At 41.4% G+C, this 23,434-nt stretch overlaps 1 protein-coding gene across 2 annotated transcripts in view; it reads right to left on the bottom strand.

Moving 5' to 3' along the window:
- The window catches only part of LOC148017862 (uncharacterized), a 54,380-nt gene that overhangs the window by 11,452 nt on the left and 19,494 nt on the right, over positions 1 to 23,434 (bottom strand). For both annotated transcript variants that reach the window (XM_087662120.1, XM_087662121.1), the window contains exon 3: positions 108 to 256. In XM_087662120.1, the coding sequence (XP_087518246.1) occupies positions 108 to 256 (149 nt within the window). The remainder of the gene's footprint in view (positions 1 to 107; positions 257 to 23,434) is intronic.

Here is a 23,434-nt window from a genome sequence, read left to right as displayed (position 1 = left end):
CATGCTTGTGTGTGTCTGTGGCTTGGCTCCTAAAATGTCATTTGTATCTTTGAAATATTTTTGTGACTTCAGAAAAGGCTAGCGATAAAGAGTACCATAAACAGCACCTTAAGATTACGAGCATTGACCCAAAATTTTGTATTCTCATCACAAGTGGCAACCATTTGTAAGAACCAATCTTTTCCTTCCCTTTGCTTGGAAATGACCTCAAAATGGCGCCAACCAAAGGTCCTCTCCATCGCAGTCCATTTTGACCCTAAGTTTCAAAAGGCAATGTCAATTCCAAAATTCATGGCATTGCATAATACATTTACCACCATGAGACACTTGGCTATTTTTGCTCTCAAGACATGATCTAAGTTTTTGCAAAGCTATCCTAACATGTCAAAAACGCTAATTTAAAGACATGCTCGACTGATTTTTAAAGAAGACGTGTGTGCAATTTCTTTATAAGACGTGTATTAAATGTGATATGATAGGTTGGGGCCGAGTTTTCATGTGTTTGAGTGGGGATATCTTAGGAATAGCAAAGAGGATCATTTTAATAAGATTATCTAGTGAGATGAGTGTATAATGGGAGAGAAACATAAACATGGAGAGAGAAGGGAAGAGAGAGAGACTGAAATGAACACAGAGAAGAGAAGGAATAAACTGCACTGATCTGAAAATGAAAGCTGAATACACAACTCACTGCACTGATCAAATGAAAGCTGAATACACAACTGACTGATCCCTGCATGCAATCCAAGATGTCAGTGAGAGCACTGGATCATGCTGATTACAGAGAGTGGCAGGCTGTAAAATACTAATGACCCGCAATTGGAAGCCGGCTCCTATTTATAGCAAAAGCCCCTAGAAACTGGCCGACCTGATGCAGGTGGCTGCAATGAATGCAGCCAACCTGCATAAAACAGGTCACCCCTCAAAAACTTATGCCATGTGTGAATGCAGCCCAAAAACTGCAAAATAATAATGATCAACAATTGGAAGGGAGCTGCTATTTATAGCAAAAGCCCCTAGAAGCTGGCCGACCTGATGCAGGTGGCTGCAATGAATGCAGCCAACCTGCATAAAACAGGTCATCCCCTCGAAAACCAATGCCAAGTGTGAACACAACCCAAAAACAGGCTAAAACTGAAATGCATTGGAACCAGTTCATTGACTGCAATGCGAACACACTGAAACTGAAATGCACTGAATGCAAGGGCTGGAAACTGAAATGCATGGGCTGTCAGAGCTATTATGTCTCCATCATACTCTGATGGCGCTCACAACCAAGAGATCGCCAGCATGAAATACACAGGATAGTAGCACCCCCTATCAGATCTTGGGGAGTGTGAAGACCTAACAACCTCATATGATGGAGCATAGAAGCCTAGGACAAAGGCTTCATAATAAGATCCACTGCATTATCCTCCATAGGAAACTAGACCACCCTTAGTTCGAACTCCACAAATCAGTCTTAAACATAATGGTATTAAACCTCGATGTGTTTCGTATAGGCATGAAACATGGGCTTCTTTGCCAAAGCAAGAGCACTCTGATTATCCATGCTTAAAGCACCCTAGGTCTTCTCTGTGGAAAGCCAACATGCAACAAAGCCATACTACCTGCTCTTCCGTAGAACAAAGGGCACACTACTCAGTCTCCCCGATTCCTACTATGAATTGGGGTTTACAACAGAGATTGGTCAAAATCTCCACCTCCAATGGTTGATTTTGCTGAAAATTGTTGAGCAAGGATAACAATAAACTAGAGGATGAGAGAGAATGCTAAGGGGAGAGAAAATTTAGACTTCCATCACGAGTAAATGGAAGAAATCAACTACTGCCCTATCTAGACAACCATAAAAACTATCTCCACTGATAAAACACCTTGAATATGACGTTGCTTGGCTGAAACAACCCTCAAACTGTTGTCACCTACAGCTGCAATGTCTTCTAGGCATATCACAAACTCCTAGAGGATGTCTTGCTGCCTAGAAATGGCGAGTCAATTGTTGCAGCACCAATGGTACCCTTCTCTCTTTCTGTCTGAGCTTGCACAAGGATGGAATGACTCTATATCATGAGAACATGTATTTTTTAAACTCACTTAACATGTGGATTAATTTTTAATCACATGGTTAAGTAAATGTTGCACGTGTGAGATGTAACTAGGGTTAGAGTGAATTTATGAGTCCAGAACTCGAGGAAATCACTGGATATCTAAGGCAAAAGTTGCTATAAGTTATGTTGCACAAATACTTGGTGGTATCCAGTGCCAACTATTGGCCTAGGTCATTCATTTGGCCATAAGTGTTAGGTTGGTGACACTAGAGAAGTGGTGTTTAATGGTACCTAACACCAACCTGATAGTCAAAGATGACGTAGAGACACTCGAGAATGAAAGTTGCCTAATTTAATTATTGGCCAATCATTATTTTTCTAGGCACCAAAATATTTATTAGATTGATTTTCAATATTTAAAAACTGAAAATTAATATTTAAATATGGATAATGCTCAAAAAATCATTTGGGAAGGTTGCCACTTTGCAAAAATGCCCATGTAAGATTGCAAAACGTCTTTAGAGACTAAAGGGAGGCATTTAGTGCATTCAGCTTGCGAGAGAGAGAGTACAGGCTATTGAGACAAGGCAACAACAGTAAATGACTGATTTTTGTGAAAAAAGTCCGAATTTTCTCTCTCATCTCCCAATCTTTCTATAGCCTTGCTCCGAAGATTACAATATTGAGATTACCAGAGGCTAAGAAATTTCAGATTTCTCTGCTGTGAACCCTAATTTGCAACAAAAATTAGGGTTTAGCAGCAGCCTCAAGAAGCGTACCAGATAAAAGCTCCAAGTCTTGGATTCAAGAGGACTAAAGCTATTTTCAGTCAAACTCAAGTGGAGGGACCAACAAATCAATGAATTTAGGACATTTTCCATCTCCATTAAAGCAAGTGAAGGCCAATTGAATGCCTCAATAAATGGGCACATCAAATCAAAGACTTGCTCATCATTTTGGACAGCAAGGGGTTTGGAATACCTAAAGGGATTGGTACATCAACTTCTTCCTCAATCAAGTTTTAAAAATACCAAAAGGGGCGTCAATTTTGGGACCAACAATATGTCCACTGTCCAAGATTGTGAGTTAATTTGCATTTCTCGATTTTGTAATAAATGTCACTATTGTAACTAAGTTGTAATCAAGGAATTACCACCCATCCAAGAAAGGAAGATTGGTTTCACCCTTCTCTCTCTCTCTTTTTTTTTTCAATCAAAGCCTGAAGCTGAATTCATACGTAAACATCTCTCTCTCTCTCTCTCTCTCTCTCTCTCTCTCTCTCTCTCTCTCTCTCTCTCTCAACCTCAAAAACGTTTTTTCCTACTTGCCTGGGTAATTTTTGCTAAGTAACAGCCTTTCAAAACAATTTTCAGTATTATCCAACTTTATTAAATTAAAATTTTAATAATTATTTATAACTCAAAAAAATAATTTGACTAGCCAACAATTAAATTGACTAAGCAATTTATCACCCAAGTGATCTTGAGCACTCATTAGCTTGAAACTAGCATCAATTAATTTATTAATGCCAATTCCCTAGTGTCACCATAGATACTAATGGCTAATTTGTTAAAATTGGTCAATGGTAGTGCCCAAAGTTTTTGTGTGTGGTATAAATACAACTAAATTGACAAGTTGTGTTGCTAATTCTAGAGTTAGTTTAGCTCCAGTTGAGTTAGGTCTAACTTAAGACATTCTATCATGCTAGTACTTACATCTTTTGAGTATGGAACTACTGCCCACTCTTGCTTGCTATCTTGTATTCACACACTCTCTCTCTCTCTCTCTCTCTCTCTCTCTCTCTCTCTCTCTCGTGATTTTCAACAGGTGAAATCAGAGCTAGACACATTAATTCCGTCTCACCAACACTCAACTAGGAAAGTAAAGCTGATGTTTTAGAGAAGTTGCTACTATTTTCAGCTTAATCTTACATGCCACCTTGCAAATGCAGCCTCACTCAATCCTGCTTGTAACATTCTCAACCCTTCCCGCCATTTTCTCAACCCTACCCGTCATTTCTTGCATATCCTTTTTTAAAAATGCAAAAACTCTAATTTTTTAATTTGGGGGTTTTCAAAAATTTATGCAATTTCCAATCCATCTTGCCCATCTCTATTATTTTCAGCTATATAAAAATACTCAAAGACCCTAAAACTGCAAAAAACCTAATGTTAGAATTTAGGACTTCTTGAAAATTTGTGCAATTTCTCATCCATTTTGCTCGTCTCATCCCAATTTCAAAGAGATTTCTATTTCTAACATTGAATATCAACAAATTTGGGGGGTTTTTATGGACTTGACCAATCTTTGAAATTTCTTGAAATTTTCATGAGAAATTTGGGGCTTTTCTGATCTTTGGGTCCGACACGCATCCCAAGGTGCAGTGAAGTTGCTGGTTGCAATCAAACTACATCTCAAGAGGACACTTCATCAAATTGTAAGATCATTCAAGTATAAAATTTCTTTAATTTCTTGAAATTTCTTCAAGGAAATTTAGGGCTTTTGCATTTTAAGCATCCCAAGGCAACAAACAAGTAGTTTAAGTGCAGCATTTATTTGCAAATTGATATAGATTGGGCATGGAAATTTGTGCAAGTTTGGCAATTTACGACATTAAATTGCTAACATTGACTTTTTTTTGGCATGCATTTCAAGGTACAGTAGTGTATTGTTATTCTAAGCAATATTAGCACGCTTTACAAAGCATTTAAGGCAAATTTTGCTTTGAAATTATTTTGTAATTTCATTATCAATCTCGTGTTGGCATTTTGACACTCATGTGAGTACATTTTGCACTTAAGATTGGAAGTGTTTGGTTGTAGTTTGAGCACTTTATTGTAGCAATGGCTCAACATGATCACAATGATCGTAGCAACATTTTTGCCAATATTCCTTCAACAGAAGAACAAAGGAAATGGACTCCAAAGATGCACAAGCCTTGTGTTTAATTACTCTATCAGTCAAGAGATTAATAATACCTCATATTCAATCTTGTAAAGCCTAGAAGGTAGCATGGGATACCCTTGAGCCGATGTTTGTAGCTAGAAATGAGACCAACATCTCTTGCTTGAGAAGAGAATTAGCAAATACACACATGGATGAGAATGATGGTATGACAGATCTATTAGCCAACCTATTTTAGTCATGATAGTTTGTCATCTCCTGGTCATGAGCTCCTCTCAAAGTCTTATGGAGACATGGGAGCTTTAGCATTTTAGTGTGCATTTCTTTACTTTTAGGCACATTTGCTAGCTTTTTCTCAGCCTCTTAGTTAGTTTACACCCCTTGTATTTCCTCGGCCTGTTAGTTAGTTTACACCCCCTACCAGTGTATGTATGTCTGCTCCATGTCTACCCTGATGTTGTATCATCATTTTTCCCATTTTATTGTGCAATCGAACTGCATTTATTGCAGCCACAAGCATTATAGCAACAGGTTGGCCATACTTTAGGCCTATTTTAGCAATCAGCCAAATTTGGTTGTTCCTTGCTATTTATAGAAGCCACCCCCTACGTGGCCCACACGTTCTTCTGCAACTTGTGCACATTTCGTCTCTGACACTCTCCGGCTTTGGTGCTGCCATCTTCATCAACCTAACCCGGTGCCCTCACTGACACTATGGGCTGCATGCCGGGACCGATCAGTCCTCCCTCTATTCAGCATTTATTTTCAGTCAATGCAGATTTCTTCCTTCTTCTTGCTCTCTCTCTATTCCTTTCTCACTATGTGTTCCTTCTTCCATTGTGCACTCTCACATGGTATCATCACCTAAAGTGCAACACACTTGAGTCCCCCCTTGAAGAGGTTCCCACCCAACCTTCAAAACGCAGGTCATATCCTTGCGTTGTCTACACAAGCACCCTCCTCTACTTGAGGCGACCAGCTTTCAGCCTTGGCAACAATCTTGACTGTAAGTGACAGGTTTTTTCCATCAGTCGACAGATTTCTTGCTACAAACACAGGTTTTCTTCTCCAAGTAACAAGTTTTCTCCTAACGACAATGTCTTGCAGCAGGTGACAGCATATTTACCCCAAGTAGCACATCTACACACTGATTATAGCTGATTTTCTCCTATTTCCGTGTTGTTGACAGCCAAATGCAGATTTTCTAGGTGATTGCCATTCTTAAAGATGTCTCATAACCAATTTTTTGACTTTGCTGACTCAAAGGATGAGGTCTCTTATCATTCCTTTAAGAGACAGAGAGATAATCACGCTAGTCCACACGAAGATCAAGCAAGGAGATCACCAAGCCTGTTTGTACAGGAGCCTCTTGCTCTTCCCTCCATGTTTCTCCAAGACCTGACACCATGGTCTTGAGATGCTCCCAACAGCAACCTCTGGCATCCTCTATACAAGTTCCCGTACTTCTTTCCTTGGCCAAGGAGGACTTGGAAGGTTCCAACTATTCTTTGTGGTCATGTTGATGAAGTGTACTCTCGAAACCTTCGACCTCTGGAAGTTTGTTTCTCATCTCATACCCCATCCCATGGAGGATCCCGCTATCAAATCAACGATGGATTGTGCTGCCTTATGGGATCAACTCAACTCTCGAGCTACATCATTTCTTTTTATGAGCTTACAAGATTTTGTCCCACTGCATGTTTGCTGATTGAAGACTACTGTGAAGGTTTGGAAGAAGCTTGCGTCTCTCTAGCATCACAAGATGTTTACAAACCACATATCCCTTGAGAAGAAACTTCAAATGTTCAATGTTGATGATTCTCCTTCCATGAAGGACCATATCAACAAATTGGAGGACATGAGAGATAAGCTTGCATCTCTCGAACAGACTATATCTTCTGAGGACATGCCCATGATTCTATTGACTTAGCTACTATCTCCAAAGTTTGATGTATTCTACACCAGTCTTCTTACCTCAAGGACTCCAAATACGCTTCTTTGGGAGGATCTTGCCCCACTAGTCTTGAAACATGACGAGCAGCTCAAAAATACAAGTATCTACGGATCCAACTCTGTGAAGGCTTTTACTGCAGGTTCTGTGAAGAAAAGCTCTACATGCAGAAAACACAAAATCAATCGTACGACAAAGAGCAAACTGATAAACACAGAACTATCAAAAGTAGTGCAGCAATGGAAGCATAAACATGTGCTGAAATAAACTGTTGAACACAAGACAAAAGAAAAGAAAGAGATAACACAATACATATGAGAACTCAGATGTATGCTCAGGAAATGGAATCCATATACCAAGACATGAGACAGTACAAATACAATGTGAGTCACCGGTTGTGGAGGCGCTGGCACTAGCTCCCTCTCCCCAGAAACTATCAAGTAATGAATGAATGAAGAAGTGGAGGAGGGAGCCAAACAATATATAGGACAAATAAATGCCCAAAATATGACAGGTCGGCCAGTATTAAATGATGGCCGATTAGCTGCAAACAATGCCAATCCACAATAAAAAATAGCAAATAAAATGCCTAAATAATCTCTAATGCTAACCTACTAAACCACAAGTCCAAACTCAACCATGAGATGACTAATGTAATGTGCCCGCTCCTCAAATTGTGGGACTCGTCCTAGCAGTCCATCGAGAGATATATCTAGAAGACGCCGCCCGGCACTCCCAAGAAATGACACGGGGTTTGCCAACTAGGGTCTCTCAAGTCTGCCCCGCAACGGAACTTATTTGGCCGTTCCCACTAGGATCGACTTGAATCCGGGTTCCTTATAATCGGATCTCCTAACAGCCTTCTAGCGTCGGTCTACAACTACTCCACTTTGCGCAAACACAACTGGGCCAAAGCAGACTCATACTGCACTTGGTTCAAAGAGAATGGGAAACGAGAGGGATGCATTGCTCGACCTCTCTGCCCGTAGGGCATAGTCCCATTCCGGTCCCCTAAAACGGTATGAATCAGGGTTCTAATTAACATTGTCTAAGGTCATCGTCCGACCTTTCCTAACATTTCTCGTTAACATTTCCTCCACCTTTCCATAAGATAGACCCATTGGTCACATCCACCACGCTTCCCTCGAGGGTTGTTTTAGTTATCTAATTACCTACCACATTATGTTTGACACATAAAAGCAGCTTCCTTAATTAACCCGTTAATCACACATTCCTTTACGTAATTTAGGACACTGACACAAAGACAAGATAAAACAGGATCAAACACTTCCTTAACTTATCTTCGGATTAATGTTTGTCTCCTGCCCATACAGGAAAATTAAGTGTTCCTTTCTACCTCCGCAGAAAAAACCTTCCGTCTCTCGGCAATAAAACTCGAAGGTTTATCCTACCAAGATTCCGCCTTGTAACTAGTGTCAAGGCCTCGAGATTCCATCTCGAGTCACGTAGAACACTTATATAAGGTCCGGAGGCATTGGGATTTACGGCCAGAGCCCCCATTGGCACCCAAGCGTCCTCCTACGCCAAGTAATTTCCACGGAGAGACCTCTCGCGGCGGGTTCGGTCCACATTCCCGGCGCCGATTCACAACCCCCTTGGTTAGGGTTTGGCAGTTCGCGGGGGGTAGCTAGCGCCATCCTTCCTTAATTATCCCTTTAGGAAATCAACCACAGCTGAAGCAACAAGCTTAAAAACAATTACTAGGGAAAACATCCCTTTTGTTTCCATGGCAATCAATCATCTCAGACCCAGCCATGCAATTATCAATCACACCCCACTTGGGTTAACATCCAAAACCACATTAATAAACAGTTGAATGCACAACCTCTTGCTTCAAGGCATTGCAATCCCATTGCATGCACAACCAGAATTTAACTTGGATGTATCAAAGCACTTGCTTAAGGGATTTACAATCTTTTCAAACAACCAAGCATAACTTGGGTCAACAATCCATTTAGGGTTAGGTCACCAGCTTCAATTAAGCTAGAAGCGTATCCATTTGCGATAGTCCACAGCAAGATCGATAAAACAATTCGCAAGCAATTATACTTATTCCTAATGCACCGGATCTCATGAAGATCTAGGTTTCTATCCATCAGTGCAATTGCATCCTATGAACAGAAACTAACATTCCGTGTGTTTAATTTTTATGCAGTTGCAAATCGTAATTTTTATTGGTTAATTTAGGCATTGCTCTACGCGAAGGTCTATCATTTTATGTAAAAATTTACGAAAATCTTATCATTTCATGTGCATTAATCCATGCAGATTCCATTCTATTTGTCCCCTTGACTCCCATGCAATCATCCCGTATTTGCAAGATTTCATGTAACAATATTTCATGTGCTAGCCTAGTCAATATTTCATGCAACTCACGCACTTAAGTTTTCATAATCATGCACTTTAAGTATAGAAGAGAAACCATGAACAATAAGCAACAAGAATAGCGAGAGGGTTAGAGGACACCATTTTTGGGGGGGGTGGTCAATGTCGTCTTTTGATTTCCCTTCAAGTTCTCTTCTCTCTCCCTCCTTCTTCCTCTTCTTCTTCTTCCTCTTCTTCTCTTCTCCCTCTTCTCCTTCTTCTTCTCCTCTCTCTCCCTCTTCTTCTCCTTCTCTCTCTCCCTCTTCTCCTTCTTCTTCTCTCTCCTCTTCCTCTCCTTCCCTCTCTCCCTCCTTCCTCTTCTTCTCCTTCTCTCTCTCCCTCTTCTTCTCCTTCTCTCTCCCTCTTGTCCTTCTTCTTCTCCTCTCTCTCTCTCTTCTCTTCTTCTTCACCTCCTTCTCTTCTTCTCTCTCTCTCTGTAAACGCCCCGAACAACGTAGTATGCTTAACAATTATGATATTTGCTTGTTTTCGAGATTTAATATAAAAGAGAATGAACACCTAAAGCTGAAAATGAAAATTGCTCACAAAATTACAGCCATGAAAATGTAAAAGTAATGGAGACAAGATTGAGGGTTGAAGATGGGCAAACCCCCCCCCCGAAGGAATGTATTTCTGCTCAACCCAAGTCCCTTAGGGAAGAGCTCAGTTACAATCAACTTGAGAGTGAGAAGAAGTAATTCTCACTCTCACAAGATCATGCAAAGATGTACAAACACACATGCATTATCTATTATGCAATGATAAGAACTAATTTCTTTACAATATGAGAGAAGAAAAAGGGAAATTCAGCCTTTCTCCATCGTTGATCAGCAGTACATGGATAGGGCTTACTTCTTGTAGCTAAAATGGAAGAAAGAGCTCGAGCAAGAGGTGCTGTAATGAATTTACAGGCTTGCTGTCTTGTAAAAAAAAAACAGTGATAGAAGAGGGAATATGGAGGAATTTGATAATGGAGAAGTGGGGGATGATGATGGGGATGGATGGGGCCCGTTTCTGGCTATCTGTGGGTGCTGTACATGAGTTTACAACAAAGAAAAATGATGATGAATGAAGAAAAACGAGCTCTTATTTATAGGAGAGGGGAGAGCTAGTACAAAAGGGAAAAGTGGAGTAGTACAAGACAAGTGTCCAGCCACATGTCATGAGATGTGACAAGTGGTGGGACACTTGGAAACTTGTGTGACAAGTGTCTTGACACTTGTCTCTTCTCTATAGCCTTCCTTTTTGGGTTGAATACTGTCAAGAATAGAAACAACCAAATTTAGTAAGCACAGTCAGAGTACAGAACTTACTATTTTTAGAATGACATCCCTATTTTTTAGGACTAGCATTTTTAGGCTAATTCGAGGCTCCTAAAATTTAGGGACCTCCTAAAATTTAGGGATCTCCTAAAATTTAGGGACCCCCCCAATATGGGTATCATATGAAAGCTTTTTCCGTGTACATCGCAAAAATGGTATCCGAATCTTCATGTGACTTTCCTATGCAAAGAAATGTGCATTTCAAGCTTTCAGCCCACACATGCACATTATACAAGCATTTCATGATCATGCCATCTTGTTGATTGTAACTGTCTGTTCTGGTGGATCTAACCCACACTTCAAGGCATCAATCCTTTCTGTGTGCGAGTCTAACCCTGATATGCGTGAGTTCTAGTCACAGGCGCCCAATCGGGTCATATAGGTGAAAGTGTGAACTATCTTTTCTCTAACCCACCGTGTGGGTCCACCATAACCTGTGACCACTCATCAGTGGCCAGCTCCAATGCACTTTTCTTTATATCTAATTAGTGCAAAGGAAATAAATTTAATAAATCATTATATAGACAAATTAATGAAAAAGGATACAAATTCTATTTCTATAGAGTTGTGACACTCTCTTCTTCTCTTTCTTCTCCCCCTTCTTCTTCTTCTTCTCCTTCTCTCTCTCTCTTCACCTTCTTTTTCTTCTCCTTTTCTCTCTCCCTTCTTCTCCTTCTCTCTCTCCCTCTTCTTCTCCTCTTTTTCTCCTTCCCTCTCTCCCTCCTTCTTCCTCTTCCTCTTCTTCTCCTTCTCTCTCTCTCTTCACCTTCTTTTTCTTCTCCTTTTCTCTCTTCCTTCTTCTCCTTCTCTCTCTCCCTCTTCTTCTCCTCTTTTTCTCCTTCCCTCTCTCCCTCGTTCTTCCTCTTCCTCTTCTTCTCCTTCTCTCTCTCTCTTCTTCTTCTCTCCCTCCCTCTTCTTCTTCTCTCTCTCCCTCTTTTTCTCCTCCTCTCTGTTCTCTCTTCCTCTCCTTCACGATGATCCACGGAGAGGCTGTCGATCAGGATGTCGAGGGGGGGGGGGGGGGAGGTTGCTATGTCGGAAGCCCCAGGAGGGGGCGTTGTTGCAGTCCGCAACGAAGGGGGGGGGGGGGGGGTGTTGCATAGCCAGAGGGGGATGCTGTTGCAGGTGACGAGCCGGGGAGAGAGCTGCTACACTGCCCTCTTACAAAGAGGCAGGGAGGTATGGGATGTCAAGATTGTGAGAGAGAAGGAAGGAGTCTCACTTGTAGCTTTCTTGCTTGCACAATGGGGAAATACACACACAGGTGGAGGCTGAAAACAGTTTTCCTCTTCTTAGTTGTGTAAGCCAAAAGAACACTCATACAAAGAAATAGAAGAACCCTATATATGGGTCTCAAACCAAACTCAACTAACTAAGGTGGCATACTAACTGAACCACAAACTAGAGTAGATAAGGATAGCTGTCATCCAGCTATTATTCATGGGCGGTGTACCAACCGCATCTGCAACTAACAAGTCGGTGACATAAATGCACAACGGTCACCCTGGCATATCACGAGTGGAGCTCGATATCTCAACACTCCCCCTCCAGCTCAATCCCAATTCCTGCACACCAAGCAGGTCTCTGAACTTACGCAGCTTCTCTGCATCCAATGCCTTCGTGAATATGTCAGCTACCTGATCCACTATGCTGACATAAACTAGATCAATAAGACCTAGTAAAACCCTCTCCCGCACATAGTGATAATGCACCTCGATGTGCTTTGTTCTAGCATGATAAACTGGGTTATTTGCCAAGTGTATACTACTCATGTTGTCACAATAAATGACAACTGGCCCATCTGTGGGCTGATGCATATCATAAAGTAGCTTATGCAACCAAGCTACCTCACATGCAGCCATTGCTGCACCCCTGTACTCAGCCTCTGTGCTCGACAAGGCAACTATAGCCTGTTTCTTGCTGCTCCAAGTGACTGCAGCACTCCCAAAAGAGAACACATATCCACTGGTAGATCGTCTATCAGAAATACTGGTAGATCCATGCAACTGTATCTGAATCCCACTCTCATAAAATAGTCCATATTGCAATGTGGACTTCACATACCTGAGTATGCATCTAGCCGCATCCAAATGCAATTTCCTTGGAGCCTGCATAAACTGACTTACCAATCCAATAGCATAGCTCAAATCTGGCTTGGTAATAGTCATATAAATCAAACTTCCTACTATGCGCCTGTACATAGTAGGGTCTTCCAGAAGCTCACCTGCATTTGCGCTCAGCTTCACATTCTGCTCCAAAGGAATTGAAATAGGCTTACAGCCTGTCATCCCATATTTAGACAGCATGTCCAATTCATATTGCCTCTGCAAGAGCCATATCCCACTTGGTGATCTTATCACCTCAATGCCCAAGAAAAAACGCAGCTCTCCCAAATCCTTCATCTCAAACTTCTGCTTCAATAGCATTTTCACATGAAAGAAATCTTCATTACTATCACCTGTGATAATCAAATCATCAACATAAATGACAAGTAGCATAATACCTTTCTCTGTTTTTATCACATAAAGTGAAAAATCTGCCTTGAAAATCTAAAAGCCAATAGTGACAAGATACTGTCCTATCTTGTCAAACCATGCTCTAGGTGCTTGCTTCAAGCTATACAAGGCTTTCTTCAACCTGCAAACAAACTCAGGATGAATAGTATGCACATAACCTGGTGGCTGCTCCATATATACCTCTTCTTGCACATCACCATGCAAGAAGGCATTCTTTACATCCATCTGATGTAAAGACCATCCCTTTGATGCAGCCATAGCAATGACTGCTCTTACGGTTGCCATCCTTGCAACCGGACTGAATGTTTCTTCATAATCAATGCCATATGTTTGTGTATACCCCTTGACTACTAATCTTGCCTTGTATCTATTCACAGAACCATCTGCATTGTGTTTCACCTTATAAACCCACTTACAACCAATTGCATTCTTATTTTTAGGCAAAGGTACCAATTTCCATGTAGCATTTGCTTCCAAGGCATCCATTTCTTCATCCATGGCTTTCTCCCATTTTTCTTTTCCCATGGCTTGCTCAAAAGAAGTGGGTTCTGGTTCCTGTATCACTTTGACCATATATGCATAGTGAATGGCTGTAAATCCATTATATTTCAGCCTATCCATAGGATACCTAGCTCTAATAGACCTGCGCAAAATAGGTTCACTCCCAGGTGCTCTCAAAACATCACTGGTCTTCCTTACTCCAGGTGTAACAATAGAAGGAATACCCAACTCATCATCAATGCTCTATTCTGAGCCACTGGATTCACTATCCACATAAGAGTGACCTGCATTCACATCAAACATGGGCTGATCTACCTTCTCTTTTCCTTTTCGTGATACTTGCATACCACTATCTGCATTGCTTTGAGAAGATTCTCCTGATCACAAACTGCCTGTCCATGACGAAGAATGTGAACCACTACTAGAGGACGCTCCAGGTCCACTAATATCTTGTGACTGCTGCTGTGAATTCTGTACAGCATTACCATTTTGTGCATCTACATTATCAATCACATTTACTGGTTTATACTAGCTACTCATCTCATCAAAAACAACATCTCTGCTCACTGTAAACGTACGAATAGAAGGGTTATAGCATCTATACCCTTTTTGCTGCAGAGAATAACCAATAGAGATGCACTTCTCAGCTTTTGGATCCAACTTGGATCTCAACTCATCTGGCACATGAACATAGGCAATGCAACCAAAAATTTTCAAATGAGAAATATCTGATTTCCTACCAGTATATCTCTCCTCTGGAGTCATGCCATGCATTGCTGCAGTGGGAGTCCTGTTCATTATGTAGACTGCTGTAGCAACTGCCTCAACCCAGTAAAAATCTGACAGGTCTTTTTCATTGAGCATGGCACGAGATACCTCTCCAATATACCTGTTTTTTCTTTCTGCAATTCCATTTTACTGTAGGGTATGACTACATGAATATTGTTGCTTTATGCCATGCTCCTGCAAGAACCTTGCAAACTCATTTGAGAGGTACTCTCCCCCTCCATCTGACCTTAGGCATTTTATTTACAGGCCTGTTTCTTTTTCAACCATAGCTTTAAGAGTTTTGAAATGCCCAAAAACTTGACTTTTCTTTTTCATAAAATACACCCAAACTTTTCTACTATAGTCATCAATAAAAGTGACAAAATAATGACAACCTCCAATAGATGTAACTTTAGTAGTCCACACATCAGAGTGGATTAATTCCAATGGCTTCTTACTCTCTTGAACATGTCTAGGAAATGGTTTCCTTGCCTGTTTTCCAAATTGACAGGCTTCACATACCTTATGCATTTCTACAACCTGGCAATCCTGCAACAATATTTTGGACCTGCATTGATTTAAGTCGCTGTACATTAACATGACCAATGCATATGCCAGATATCAATATCTGCAACTACACCGGTCCCATGTGCAAACATTGTTGCACTCAATTCAGGCATGTCTGCATCCAACGTAAACATTCTGCCATTCTTCTTTCCTTTTGCTATCAAGCGACCTTTATTTTTCATATCCTCAACAAAGCATCCATGAGAATTAAATCTGACCTGCAAGCCCTGCTCAACCATTTGACCAACAGAAATCAGGTTCTAGGTGATATTCGGGACATGAAATATATCCGACAGGTATTTCTTTTTCCCATCCTGCATAGACAAAGGAATTTTTCCATTCTGCACAATAAGATGTGCAGTATCATCACCAGTCTCCACAAATCCTAGTTTTTCCATTTTCCTTGCATCCTTAGGCATTTTATTTGCAGGCCTGTTTCTTTTTCAACCATAGCTTTAAGAGTTTTGAAATGCCCAAAAACTTGACTTTTCTTTTTCATAAAATACACCCAAACTTTTCTACTATAGTCATCAATAAAAGTGACAAAATAATGACAGCCTCCAATAGATGCAACTTTAGTAGTCCACACATCAGAGTGGATTAATTCCAATGGCTTCTTACTCTCTTGAACATATCTAGGAAATGGTTTCCTTGCCTGTTTTCCAAATTGACAGGCTTCACACACCTTATGCATTTCTACAACCTTGAATTTAGGCAATCTTGCAACAATATTTTGGACCTGCATTGATTTAAGTCGCTGTACATTAACATGACCAATGCATATGCCAGATATCAATATCTGCAACTACACCGGTCCCATGTGCAAACATTGCTGCACTCAATTCAGGCATGTCTGCATCCAACGTAAACATTCTGCTATTCTTCTTTCCTTTTGCTATCAAGCGACCTTTATTTTTTATATCCTCAACAAAGCATCCATGAGAATTAAATCTGACCTACAAGCAGGCTCAACCATTTGACCAACAGAAATCAGGTTCTAGGTGATATTCGGGACATGAAATATATTCGACAGGTATTTCTTTTTCCCATCCTGCATAGACAAAGGAATTTTTCCATTCTGCACAATAAGATGTGCAGTATCATCACCAGTCTCCACAAATCCTGGTTTTTCCATTTTCATTGCATCCTGCATCCATTCTGCATGACCTGTCATGTGGTTTAACGCACCTGAGTCAACATACCACACATCGTTGCTTTCTTCTGCACTTGTCACAGAATTGGTCATGTGCTGCACCATAAACAAATGCTCATTTCTGTCATCACCTTGTCTACTAAAAGATGCATAATTCCCTTGTTGCAATTTTCCATTCATGATGTCATTCTGCTTTTTATAGCAGTCTTTAGCCATATGACCCATTTTACCACAGTAGTAGCATTCAACATTGCTGTTTGCATTTTGGCATCTTTGCCATCCACCGCGACCTCTTTGGCTCCCCCTGCCTCTAGAGTTACCACGTCCTCCTCCATAGAACTGGTTTTCTTGAGTTTGCTGCATATTCTGATTTCTACCACGGCCTCCAGATCGGTCTCCTCTACCTCTACCTCTACCTCTACCTCTTCCAGCATTTGAGTAGAAAACAGTTTATTTTGAAGTTCCTCCTGAAGAAGATGCACAACCATTTCTCTGCTCCTCAGAAATTAGAAGAGCAATCAACTCCTCAAAATCAGAAAATCTTTCACAGACAGAAATGGATGTTCGGAACTGTGCATAATCGTTTCCTAGACCATTCAAGGTCACAGAAACTAAGCCATCATCTTCCACTGGCGACCCAATGGAAGCAAGTGCATCTGCAATCTTCTTCACCTTCATGTGGTAGTCATTGATGCTCATACTTTCTCTTTGCACATTATGCAACTCTTGCTTGAGCTGCATTTTCCTGGCTTGCGTATTTATGCTATACATTTTTGACAAAGTATCCCATGCCTCCTTTGGCGTACTTACATCCTGAATATGCACAATCATAGAGTCTGAAATGCTGATAGACAGCCAATACATAACTTTCATGGCTCTCTCATGCCATGCTTTAAATGCCTGCATTTGCTGTTGATTGGGAACATAAGGAAGAAGTGGTTCTTCTTCATTTCCTGCAACGAATTCCCAATACCCTTTTTCCGATAAGGAAATTCGTCATTTTCATTTTAAACTTCTATGCTTGGAAGTTGTTCTTGTCAAGCTTTTCAGTGACAATCTGTGAAAGAGAATCACACGCCATTACAGAACACTGCAAAAAATTCTGTCACTGCAAAGAACACAGCTTCAGCCTCACAACGGCAAATCTGCAAAACTGACGAAAGTGATATTTGACCACACAGTCACTTCCTAGTGATGATTTTGCATCAACAGGCAACAAGGATGATTCTGTAACTCCCAACGTCTCTGCGCACAGGCATACGATGCAATTTCTACAGTAACTTTTCACCGACCTGTAGAACAATGGTCGCACAACATAAAACAAGGCCTTTTCCTGCAGAAAATTTCCGCCTCCAAAACAGGCCCCAAAATGGCCTCAAATCAAAAAAACAGAGCAACTAAGGGCTAAAGCCCAATCTCGCAGCATATACTGCCCTCTTGCTACACCGCGAAGGGCGTCTCAATCTGAAACAATGCACTCTTGCACTTTCCAGCTGTGCTACCTGCAGAGACTTGCTCCCAAAACAGAAAAATGAAGGCAACACTTGTCCTCTTATCAAAACACCACGAACTTGGCTTGCTTTCTTGAGCTCCTTACCACAAACAAGGCTCTGATACCATGTCAAGATTGTGTGAGAGAAGGAAGAAGTCTCACTTGTAGCTTTCTTGCTTGCACAATGAGGGGGAGTGGGAGAGAAGGAAAAAGTCTCACTTGTAGCTTTCTTGCTTGCACAATGGGAAAATACACACACAAGTGGAGGCTGAAAATAGTTTTCCTCTTCTTAGTTGTGTAAGCCAAAAGAACACTCATACAAAGAAATAGAAGAACCCTATATATAGATCTCAAACCAAACTCAACTAACTAAGGTGGTATATTAACTGAACCACGAACTAGAGTAGATAAGGATAGCTGTCATCTAGCTATTATTCATGGGCGGTGTACCAACCGCATCTGCAACTAACAAGTCGGTGACATAAATGCACAACGGTCACCCTGGCATATCACGAGTGGAGCTCGATATCTCAACATGGGAGAGAAAGACGGCGCTTCTCCGCTATCTGGGGGGCTGCATGCCCCCCAGTTACTTCACTCCCTCTCCCTCTCTCTCTCTCTCTCTCTCTCTCTCTCTCTCTCTTTTTTCGTAAACTCTCTCTCTCTCTCTCTCTCTCTCTCTCTCTCTCTCTCTCTCTCTCTCTCTCTCTCCCCGCCATGCACACGGCAAGGGGAGAGAGAGGGAGAGAAAAATTTACACTAAACTTTTTTTTTCCCTCATTAAAGAGGAGGGGGGGAGGGGGGGGAGGAGGGGGACATTACAACTAATTTGCTAACACCCTCTCTCAGATCATGGGTGATCTGATATAATACAATATACAATGATAATGTCGCATCATATTACACACAACAATGTCCATCATAGTAGAACCATGGATACTGAAGTAGTGGGTGCGCAAGCCACCACCAAGGTGCCTCGAAGAGAACCTGATGTCGATGTCGATCGTACCAACTCCTAAAGATAGAGAATAATCATAGCAGCTCTCAATGTATGTCAACAATGCCGCTAAAGTAGCACATGTGACCATCCTGTCACCAATGCCGCAGCGCATAAATGACCATGGATTCCCCTTCTTTGGCAAGACCGCCAAAGTGTCCCCTCATGTGAGCTCTAGATGAAAGCCACCCACTCTCTATCAAGTAACCAGCCCATCATGAACCTGGATGTCAATCCTAGCTCCAGGATTTATACCTGCCAGACTCCGATCGATACATCAGGGATGTCCATCTCTGGATCCGGTGCATCTGTATAGAAATATAGATAAGGCGCGGCTGCTTCATCAAACCACCCTCTTACCCTCTCTCTCTAGCAATGGAGAGTTGTGAGGATAACCGCATCACCACAACTAGAAAATAGTTGAGGAAGGGGCCACGAAGCCCTTTCCACGATCTGAAGAAGAGGAGACCTTCCGCACCTTGGATTTCGCCTTGGCCGGAGGATCGGAATCGGAATCTGACGCGGATGATGACTCAACGGAGGAGTCTGTGTCACGCTTCGTCTTCTACTCCTTTTTCTTCTTGAAAGCTGCTAACTCTTTGCAGTCCTTCCTTAAATGACCCTTCTTGCCACAATGGTAACACTGGGCCTTCGACCTCTTCATCTTCGAACCCCTCTCCAAAGCTGCAAGAGCCTCACAGAAATCTCCATAGAGGGGATCAATGGATGTATATGAAGCAACCATCTATAGAGGATTTAGAAGAGAACTAGAGAAGAGAAGGGATTTGGAGAGATAACACAGTCAAACCATGAGCACAAACTGCAAAAAATAAGAGTTTACATACAATATAACCCAAAATCTGATCAAAATAAGACAACTTGCTGAAAAAAGTCAAGAAATCAATCAAAAACTGCCAAAAACAGCAAAAATGGCCTAATGATGTAAGCGCCCAGCAGGAGGAGATACTAAAACATCAAAAACAGAAGCTGAAACAAATGCGCAGGTTGTATGGATGCTGACATCAGCAAAAAACGCAAGCAAAACAAGGCGCCTGGTAGGAACAACAGCCGCCTGATCAGCCAGTCCTAAAATCAGCAAGAAAACACACTAGAAACACAAACCCTGAGCTCTGATACCATGTCAGAAGTGGTGTAGCAATGGAAGCATAAACATGTGCTGAAATAAACTGCTGAACACAAGACAAAAGAAAAGAAAGAGATAACACAATACAGATGAGAACTCAGATATATACTCGGGAAATGGAATCCATATACCAAGACATGAGACAGTATAGATACAATGTGAGTCGCCGATTGTGGAGATACTGGCATCTACTCCCTCTCCCTAGAAACTGTCAAGTGATAAATGAATGAATAAGTGGAGGAGGGAGCCAAACAATATAAAGGACAAATAAATGCCCAAAATATGACAGGTGCTGGCCGACTAGCTGCAAATAATGCCAATCCACAATTAAAAATGGCAAATAAAATGCCTAAATAATCTCTTATGCCAGCCTACTGAACCACAAGTCCAGACTCAACCATGAGCTGACTAATCTACTAACATGAACACAGTTAAGGTTAGGGTTAGGATAATTGAGAGACAGTGAACACAATGAATAAAAAAGTAAATGAATAATGAATATACGCTCATGCAACAAACACACTATGCAGTGAATATTGAACCTCAAACTCTCGTATCTCTAGGATCAAGGTAGAGGTTATAAGCTGTAGAGTGTGTCATACTCTGAACGAATCCCGAATTGGAGCAAAGGCAACCTCTAAGAGTGTCAAACACCAGCAAACGCAGCCAAGGAAGGCTCGATCTGATGCAAACAACAATGTAGGAGAGAGAGAGACTAAAAAAGCAAGTACTTGAGGAGAGAAAAACTGATTAACAGCTGTTAGGTGGAAACACAGCCTATGGAGAAGAGAGAAGATCAGGGCAATAACTCCAAAATATTGGCGACAACACCAAATGCTGATGTCAGCATCAAACACAACAAGCAGACTGTAGGCGACAACGCCAAGGTACCAAGCAACAATTGCAAACAGGTAGTGAAGGCTAGAATCAGGTGCCAGATGGCTAGGAGAAGCTCTAACCACAATGTCTTCCGCGAATGAGATATGGGCAGCAAAGATATGGCTCCTGAAACCTACAAAAACGAGATTAAGGAAGACTGGTGGCCTGCATGCGTATTTATAGAAAATTTGGGGCACCCAAATTAGGGTTTTACATGTGGGACACAATAACTCTTCGGAATTGTGTTTCTTTTTAAAATAAGAGGTTTTCTTCATTAATTAAGCGCGTTTTGGGACTGTCCAAGTCACGTTAATGTATTTTTAACTCAACAAGTTCGGGGGGAGGAAAGAAGAAGGAGAAGCACTACGCTAAGAAATAGAAGAACAAGAAGGATGATTCTAAGGATTCCAAGAAGCAACCTAAGTGCCCTCATTATGGCAAGGGTACTCATCGTGAGAGAAAGTACTAGCAGCCCAGGAGGAGTCCAAGGATTCGAAGGCCTCACCCAATACAACTGAGTCTATCTTCGTCTACTTGTTTGAGCAGCCTAAGTGCCCTCATTGTGGCAAGGGCACTCATCATGAGTAGAATTGCTAGTAAAAGTATCCCCATTTAAAGCCAAAGAAGAGGTCCAGGGATTCGAAGGCCACACCCACTACCACTCAGTCTATCTTCATATACTTGTTTGAGGTGGAGGATGCTGCCTTTGCTTCTTCTTCTCAAAAGAAGCCTTGGCTCGTGGATAGTGAGGCTTCTTTCCACATGACTTACCACTAGGATTGGCTTCGAGACATGAGATCAAAAAGGGGATCCAACACTGTTGGTGACAACACTTCTGTCCCTGTGTGTGGAGTGGGGACCATTCCCATATTGCCCAATCAGTATTCTTCTTTCACCAAAGTCCTCTATGTACCAAATTTGGGCTTTAACCTCTTGTCAGTTACAGTCTTACACAACTAGGCACCCGAGTCATCTTTACCCAAGATGTTGTCACAGTGAAGGATGCATCTTCGAGAGCTGCCCCATAGACAAGTATACAAAAGGGTGGACTTTACACACTCACAATCCTTGCTGCACGATCTTCCCACAAGCTCGGACTTTACAATCACAATCCTTGTTGCATGTTCTTCCCAGAAGCTTGGACTACTTTGGCATGCTTGGTATGGCCATTTGAACCTTGATGCTATTTGACGGACTTCTCGCAAGAAGATAATGGAGGGACTTCCAAATATCCCTCCCATTCACTCTCACAATCCTTGCTGCACGGTCTTCCCACAAGCTTGGACTTTACACTCACAATCCTTACTGCATGTTCTTCCCACAAGCTTGGACTACTTTCGCATGCCTGGTATGGGCATTTGAACCTTGATGCTATTCGATGGACTTCTTGTAAGAAGATGATGGAGGGACTTCCAAATTTCCCTCCCATTCACTCTCTTTACCCTAGCTGCTTGAGGAGCTAGTAGCATAGGCAGCCTCATCCATGGATTGCCACTCAAAGGGCCCTAGCTACTTGGGACAACCGGCATAGGTAGCCTCATCCATGGGCTACCACTCGGAGGACTTCTACATGGCTTGAGTTGGTACATACTAACCTTTGCGGATGTTAGAATTTACCAATTCTTAGGCAATGCCCAATATTTTAGTTAGTTGATTTGTAGTGTGAACACAACTACATTAATAAGTTGTATCACCACTTCTAGAGTTAGTTCTAGAGTTAAATGAACTCTAGTTGAGTTAGGGATAAGTCTAACTTACTTAGGACCTATTGTACTTTCATTCTATGATTCTAGCAATTGTATCTTTTGAGTGTGGAACTGCTGCCCACTCTTGCTCATTGTCTTGTATTCAACATCAGCCGGTGCCGCTCCGTCAAGGTCTTGCTGTTGCAGCTAGCCAACGTTTGGCCCAAGGAAGAGAAGTTGTTCTTTAAGAGGAGGCGTTGCTGCTGTTTTCAGCCTACATGTAGTCCCGCATGCAATCTTACATGCAACTCTATACATATAGCCTCTCTCAGCCCTATTCGTGTTATTCTCACAACCCCATCTGCCATTTTCTCAACCTTGCTCACCATTTTCTCAACCTTGCCCACCATTTTCTGCAGATCTAAGAAAAAACTCAAAAACTCTAATTTTCCAAATTTGGGGGTTTTCGAAAATTTCTGGAATTTCTCATCCACCTTACTCATTTCATACCTAATTTCAAAGAAATTTTCAATTTCTCATACTCCGTGCCAAGAAATTTGGGGATTTTTGACAATTTTTTTCAAATTCTAAAATTTCTCAAAATTTCTTCAAGGAAAGTTGGGGCTTTTGACCGATTTGACTTTCTGTGCACAAATCTCCACCAAAATTGCCAACATTGCGCAATTTCTTCGACGTTGGTGCAAGAAATTTAGGGGCTTTTCAATTTTTTGGCTCCAACACACATCACAGGGAAATTCCAGTTGTTGGTTATTGTTGGCATGCATCTTGAGGCGACATTTCTACAAAAATTCAAACTATAAGGTAAAAATGTATTCCATTTCCTTGAAATTTAAGGAAGAAATTTAGGGCTTTTGCCTTGCAGGCATCTCAAGGCAAAAAATCAGTGGTACAACAGCATTTAATTGTCGCTACAATCAGATTGAACAGTAAATTTGGAAAAAAATCAAAAAATTTGGTGAGAATCAGCACTAAATTGCTAGAATTTGTCATTTTATGGACAGGCATTATGAGCACGTGTACTACAGCAGTGCATTGTTGTTATTCTTGTGACTGAGTGCTAATTTGGGTGACATTATGCACACTTTGGTATTTATGTGACAG

The sequence above is a fragment of the Lygodium microphyllum genome, chromosome 21, assembly GCF_053477565.2.
Source record: "Lygodium microphyllum isolate KBCC chromosome 21, Lygodium_microphyllum_v1.1.10, whole genome shotgun sequence".
NCBI classification, from domain to species: domain Eukaryota; kingdom Viridiplantae; phylum Streptophyta; class Polypodiopsida; order Schizaeales; family Lygodiaceae; genus Lygodium; species Lygodium microphyllum.
The sequence above is the reverse complement of the archived record's forward strand: the minus strand, read 5'-3'. Positions and strand labels throughout refer to the sequence as shown.